This window comes from Priapulus caudatus, unplaced genomic scaffold (assembly GCF_000485595.1).
Source record: "Priapulus caudatus unplaced genomic scaffold, Priapulus_caudatus-5.0.1 Scaffold177, whole genome shotgun sequence".
NCBI lineage: Eukaryota > Metazoa > Priapulida > Priapulimorpha > Priapulimorphida > Priapulidae > Priapulus > Priapulus caudatus.
In genome coordinates, this window is record NW_014577238.1 from 252,949 (window position 1) to 260,180 (window position 7,232).

Consider the following 7,232-nt stretch of genomic DNA (forward strand, 5'->3'; position numbering starts at 1 on the left):
TTAATTTTTTACATATTTTTTTAAAAAGATTTTGATAATCGATTATTTATTTTCATAATTGAGCGCTTACTCAGTTGCTGTAAACCACTGACTTTCAATTATAATCGATCATCGGGACATCATTAACTGCACCTCCTACATCTTTAGCACATCACTAATGATTGCGTGTGTATTGTGTTACAGATATGATGGACACTGGTGGGGTGGACGTGATGACAGATGCCCCAACGCACCACGTCGACATGAGCGTCTGGTTGAGAGAACCTCAGGGCGCGTCTACCGTGCGACATATCATCCCACACACGCATCAGGAGGCCGCCCGGCATGCCATGCCTCGCCTCTATCCAGAGTCTACCGGCTGCAGGTGTGTAGATAGGAGCGAGTGTGTGTATTCATGCGTACATCTATGCAGGCATGTATGATGTACATTGACGACTCTTCTTTCAAGGAATGAGTAAAAGCTTGGGGTCGAATTTAAAACAATAATATTCAATTTCATTGGAGTGCTTAAAATAATAAGAAGCAGCAACAGTAGTGGCAGCAGCAGCAGTGGGAGTAGCAGCAGTAGCAGCAGTAACAGCAGTAACAGCAGCAGCAACAACAGATGCAGTCGCAGCAGTAACAATAGCAGCAACAGCAGTAGCAGCAGTAGCAGCAGTAACAGTAGTAGCAGCAAAAACAACAACTGCAGCAGTAGCATTAACAATAGTAGCAACAGTAGCAGCAACAGCAGCAGCAACAGTAGCAGTAGCTACAATAGTAGCAGCAGCAGTAGTAGCAGCCATGCTAGGTTGTTGCTTAACATCACTATACTCACACACTACCATCCTGCGTCTCTAGGAGCGGTCCGATGTGGGGAAACTCTCCCAGCAGTACACACAGCAGCCACAGCATCCTGGGCAGCAACCCGCTCGGTCTACCCCCCACGGTCGGTGCCCGCCATCACGCCTCCCTCGGCAGCAGTCATCGGAGTGCCTTCAGAAGCTACAGCGGCCGTCCCCGTCCTCCGCGCGACGTCGAGACGGGCGGGGGAGCCAGGTCTCGCCGTGACGCCGAGCCCGTCCCAACGACCGCGATGCGCAGCCATCGCTGCAACCCCGAAATCGGACATGGTCACCGGGAACAGCGCCCCCTGGGGAGAAGCGGCGTCCACGGAGAGCGTGCCGGAAGAGAGGATCGATCCCCTCACATGTCCAGTATGTGTTTGTTAGGTAACTGTTTATTTGTGGGGAGGGTGTCAACATTGCATAGGAAGGCTCGATTTAAAATCCCACCCTTTATGGATCGTAATGGGAATAGGGAATAGGAATGCGAATTTATGTGTCATTAATATAGTAATAATTTCTCTTAAACCTAAGTCTAAAACTTGTAAAGATTATATATTGATTGTTCAAAGTACTGATGTCATTAATAAGTGTAATGTTGCAAGGACCACGATGTAGGTAAGGGTGCTTGTAATACTTTATGTGTGTTTATCATTGGTAGTTATCTAAAGTCATGAATTTAAAATCATTGTACTGGAATTCATACGTGCATAATTACCTAAATAAATAAATAAATAATTATATCCCTAGAGATGGTGGACTAAAGATCAATGGCACACCGACCCAATATAGATATATATATTTATATATCTTATATATATATATCACCCTCTTGGGGTGTTTTTATTTATTTTTTAGGTAATTGTGCACATATACATTTCATTACAATCATTTTAAATTCAAGATTAGATCGATTTTATGTAATATATGTATATGTATGTGTGTACGTGCATGCATGGGTGCGTGCATCTAGACAGGATTCTCCACACACTGAACTAAAACCAAACGAAACCCAAACCAAATAAATTCCAAACCAAACGAAAATTAATCCAATCCAAACCCAAATGGAATCCAATCCAAACCCAAATGGAATCCAGTCCAAATCCAAATGGAATCTAATCCAAATCCAAATGGAATCTAATCCAAATCCAAATGGAATCCAATCCAAACCCAAACAGAATCCAATCCAAACCAAAATGGGGTGACCCCTTCGTCGAGGTGCTAAACCCCTCTATATATTTATATATTTTTAGCTCATCTGACGAAGTCAGATGCAGCTTGTAGAATCGCATGAGAGTCTGTCTGTGCGTCCGTGTGTCCGTCAACAGTTGGGCACAAATCTTAACCGCTCGACGTACGGTTCACGATATTCGGGACGTCGGGGGGGATCGTGAAAAGGACTCGGGATGACCAATTTGGGGGTCAAGGGTCAAAGGTCAAGATGTGTCCACGGAGGGGGAATATTTTCCCCTTAACTTAAAGTATAGGAGGAAATACGGAATTGCGGCACAAATATGAACAGCTCGACCTATGCTCTTAATATTCAGTGTATAGTGTGATGGGCAGGAAACCCATCACCAGTGCAAAATTGGAGGTCACATGTCAAAGGGCAGTGGGGGAAAGGTCAGATATCAGACATTTTCTGAGGACATGCCCTAATGGACAGAGTGGAAAACTTTTTTTTCAGCGCTGACCTACCATATTTATCCCTTTATTGAAAGGACCATGAAATGTGCTTTCCACTGACGTGCGAAGAGTAAGTGTCTGATAACCTTTTGACCCTCAAGAGAAGGGTTAAACATGGATTTGTTGACTGTTAACAAAGGACTGAACTGTGTTTGATGGTACTTGTGTGATCGTGGAAGACTTAAATTTCACAGTGAAATTCTGCATGCAAAACTTACTTGAACAACGTTTACGCGCCTTAAATCATATATGAACTTCATTCTCTATATGAGATTCTGTACGTTAGGATTACAATGTCAATAGCACTTACGATAACGTCTGTTTTTGATTAAGGCCAACTATAAATAGGCCTACCTCGCAGGTGGGTGGCTGATCACAGCATAGGCTAAACGAAGGTAGCAATTAGTTCGGATTATCTATTCCCTGCACATAGTCAGTATGCACGCCATCTATCGGAACAGAGTGAGAATAATGTCCCGGCAGGATAGGTCAAATGTATATTGCGCTCAAAAGTGCAGAAAGAATTACTTTCTTAACTTCAGTTTAACCAATCTTGAGATAAGTAATTGCAGAAATGAATCGTTAAACCTACCAATGAAAATTTGCCAGTTTTGTACTGTCCTTGGCATGGCTCTCTCCGTCGACGTTACAGTAGTGTGCAATGTCGGGATATGGTGGAGCATGCTGGCTTGTGGACGCTGCAGAGCCCGATGGTTGACTGTCAGTCGAAAATGTGTTGATCCTCCCCGACATTGAAGAAATCTGTACGTTATACATGGGTCTGCCTTACCTCTGCCCGCCATCTTCGTCGAATGTACATTTCAATCGATGACGTAACTGATACAGTAGCGCGCCGCGTGGGTGTTATTTGTTTATAAACAATTTAGTCTGACTGACTCTCTCCCTCTCTCTCTTCTCGCTCGCTCTCTCTCTCTCTCTCTTTCTCTCTCTCGCCCCCTCTCTCTCTTCCTCTCTCTCGCTCTCTCTTTGCAATAAAAAAAATGTTTGCTGAAATGATGTGTACGCAACTGCGTATCTGCATATCTGCGCCTAACAAAAGTGTCACTACGCACGACTGAAATGTTACGTTTATAACCGTAGCAACAGACCTCAGATGAGCCCAGTTGCTCTGCGGCTCTTCTTATTTATATATTACTTTAGTATTACTGAACGCATACCAAACCCTGTGTGCTTGGCGTTACAAGCAGCAGACGGCCCAGAGCCAAAAAAATTCAAGATTATATAGATTTTATGTATTATTTTATTGTCTATGTACTAAACCCTGCGTGCTTGGCGTTATAGGCAGCAGACGGCCGCCGACGCGTCACAGCCTCCTTCCCGCCGCACAGAAGCGAGACGGCAACCACCTCGACGACGCCAAGGTGCGCAAACGCTTTTCCCCGATCCGCGAGCAGCCGCCGCAGTTCCGCGTCGTCGCCGCGGCAACGACGAGCGAGGACGAGCAGCCGTCTACGAGCGGGCTCTGCCTGCCGCGCATAGGCCTGCACGCCGCCGCCGCCCGCCACCCGAAGCAGAAGCGGAAATCCGGGGTGCGAGTGCGGCCGCCGGATCCCGTCCCGGACTACTACTTCAGTACCTCGTCGAGCGATTCCGACTCGGACTTCGGAATGGAGATGGCGTTGCACCGGATGCCGCGTTACTTTGACGAGAGCACTGATAGTGAGGATACGATCGAGGTCGTCGACGAGCCTCAGGCCGGCAGTGGCGCGCGGACGCGGACACGAGGGGGCGTCACCGCAGCCGCCGACAACAGCACCAAGAAGGGTGGCAAGGCGAAGAGCAGTAAGGGAGCGGCGCAGGCGGCGGCATCGGCAGGTGGCACCACCGCTCGCGGGCATACATATCAGATGGCGGAGGAGGGGTCGGATTTGCCGGCGTACGGTGAGCGGGATGGCAGCGGACACGTCTATACGGGCAGTCAGCAGCGCCCGGGCGGGAGCGCCACCGGTAGGAGCACTCAGGAATGCAGCGCGGTACATGCGGAGAGGCGGAGAGCAAGAAGAAACAAGTGGGCAGCACTGCCGCCGGATCTCCAACTGGATAGCTCGTCGGACGACAGCGAGAGTGACATTGAAGTAGTAGCTGTGCAGCCGGAAGTGTGAGTATTATACTATATTTATTTGTACTATTCACTTGTGTAACACAGACAGTGGTGGGGAAGTATAGTTTTAGAAAGACACTGGCACTGGAACAAATAGTAAAAGGCAAGGAAGTTTGACTTAGGTAAACCTATTGCAACTGCACTAGGGGATCAGCCTGTTCCCCGCTAAGCATTCGTCTTCACGTAGGTTCGGCTTATTTCCATGAAGTTGTGAATGTAAGTGTGATCTATCCGTTTTAGGGAAGCATTGCCAATGTACGTTTGTTTATGTTACAGCAGCCAGCCTAGCAGCAGTAGAAGTCGGGCGGTTGTCGTTGATCTGACGAATGATACGGATGATGAGAGAGTGACTAGAGGCTGGACACTTCCATCCTTGCAACTGCCAAGTGAGATTAATTACTGCTATATTCACACTGTGTGACACACAGTAATTACTGCTACAGTAGAAGTCCAAAAATCTGGACTGCTCAGGGATTGGGTCGGTCTGGATTTTCGGATTTTCGGAATTCTCGGGCAGTCCTTTTAAATCTTTAAATTTAAGGAGGAATAAAGAAGAGATGAACAAGTAAATTTTGATAGTTTATTCATTAGTAAATACATCATGTTTCATTTATCGAGCAGCTTTAAAGGAAAATAAAGTCAACACTTGACAAAAATGTAAACATAAAAAAATTTTACTACAAAAAAGAGCATGTATGCTTGAAATCATGTTTAAAAATAAACATTGTAAAAGAAAAATAACGTAAACAAATAAAAGCAGAAGTTATTTTACACAAATTAATTATTTAGTTTAAGTTTATTAAACAGAGAGTTAAATTTGTGAGTTTTCGAAAAGTCCGGATTCTTGGGTGGTCCTGATTTCTGGCATCCAGATTTTTGGACTTCTTCTGTATATTCAAACGGTGTGGCATTACTGTGACACACTACACTGTAGCAGCACATTTAACACTTTATATGATGACGTGTTCTGGTTTTGTACTATGTTTGGAGTTGTGTTTCAATATACTACGCTATGGAAGATGTTGGGTTAATTTCCTATTATTTCGTTCTAGATTATCTATCCTTGCTTTACATAATGATAAAGGTGAGCTTCATGTAATTTATACTATGGTCGTTTGTATGTTGTCGATTTAATAGGCGAAGAGGTTGTCAGTAGTGGGGCAGTGGCATCCAATCAGCAATGTGATAGATGGATGAGAAACCTGGAGATTCCCCGTGCTAGCTGCTGCTACCAGAACAGTGATGTCAGCACTCGACAGACAGGCAATGTTGATCATGTATGTACACACCCACCTGCGCAAAGTTCTCAACCGTGGTAATCAAATAAACTGTGGGCGACTTATGATAATAGTTACAAGGTCTTGCACGTAGGTTTAGGTATACTTCCACAAGAAGAAGAAGAAGAAGAAGAAGAAGAAGAAGAAGAAGAAGAAGAAGAAGAAGAAGAAGAAGAAAACAGAGAGGGCTACTTGATAAATTTCAGCAGGGCAACTCAGAAGGACAGAATTGTGTATAATTCTGAGATAGATTTAAGCGGAAATCGATGGAGGAAGAATAGGAAAAGGATTAAAAGCACTGAGGGAGAAAGTTGAAAAAGGAAGAGATAAAAAGAAAATAAAGGAAATGGGTAAGACAAGGATAAGGGGATAGGAGAGGAATGATGTGGAAAGGGGAAGAAGAGACACAAATAGGGAGCATGTTGAGGAGGAGAGGAGGTAGGACATGTAGGAGGCAAAAGAAAGACGAGGAAAACAACGTGGAATAGTATAATATAAACGTGATTTAGCTGTAAATAATTCTTGAACCTACAGTAAAGCTATTCTTTAATATAGCGAAGCAAAACGTCTTTAAAGATGTATTCATGTGATGACATTCATACTTCATGGAGTTACCCTTTAATACTTCAAGCAGAGATGCTGAGCTTGTACATATAATATTAATGGTTTTGGGGGAAACGTGGAGTTTGGGTGGAATAAAAAAACCAATGTTAGTTAGTATTGATTTTTGACGGCCACAAAACTTGTTGCCCAAACAACACGCGTAGTGGCTATTTTTTAAACATTAATTTCAGCGGTAAACTTAATTTCAATCCTTTAAATGGCAGAAATGTTGGTGTTCCACTAGCAACTCTAGTACACATATTAGTTGTTGTTGTTTTTTAAATTTGTCTATTATTGTTGACTAACTAACCTTCATGAGGCGAGGTATTTTCCTGCTACCTACTACAAATAACTCTGAACGAAAACAAGAAACACTCTTGAAAGTTCTTGTCACGATTGAAAAGTATGAAATTATGGGGGAATTCTTCTATGTATTAGCTCATAGCTCATAGGAGGCTATAAATTGGTTTGAACAAAGTTAAAATGGTTCACAAGTCATCAAAAGTTTGTTAATTTTAAATTCTCAACTTATCAAATTTAATTTTATTGTCTCGATTGTTTGCCGACTCGCCGATTATGTGTAATTTTATGATATTAAAGCCGACACAATGTTGCTGCCAAGTCTGCATTACTACTAGTTGTTACATGTTACCAGGAGTAGATAAAGGGAAGGAGTGTGACTCCAATAAACAAGGGAAATTCGTCATTTACTAGCCTTAT

At 43.7% G+C, this 7,232-nt stretch overlaps 1 protein-coding gene across 4 annotated transcripts in view; it reads left to right on the top strand.

The window, feature by feature from the left end:
• LOC106806751 overlaps positions 1-7,232 on the top strand; it is a 43,465-nt gene that overhangs the window by 25,049 nt on the left and 11,184 nt on the right. For 2 of the 4 annotated variants that reach the window (XM_014808806.1, XM_014808810.1), the window contains exons 4-8: positions 184-364; positions 841-1,211; positions 3,813-4,629; positions 4,909-5,018; positions 5,770-5,909. In XM_014808806.1, coding sequence (XP_014664292.1) covers positions 184-364; positions 841-1,211; positions 3,813-4,629; positions 4,909-5,018; positions 5,770-5,909 — 1,619 coding nt within the window. The remainder of the gene's footprint in view (positions 1-183; positions 365-840; positions 1,212-3,812; positions 4,630-4,908; positions 5,019-5,769; positions 5,910-7,232) is intronic. The other 2 variants (XM_014808808.1, XM_014808809.1) reach the window with 2 other exon arrangements.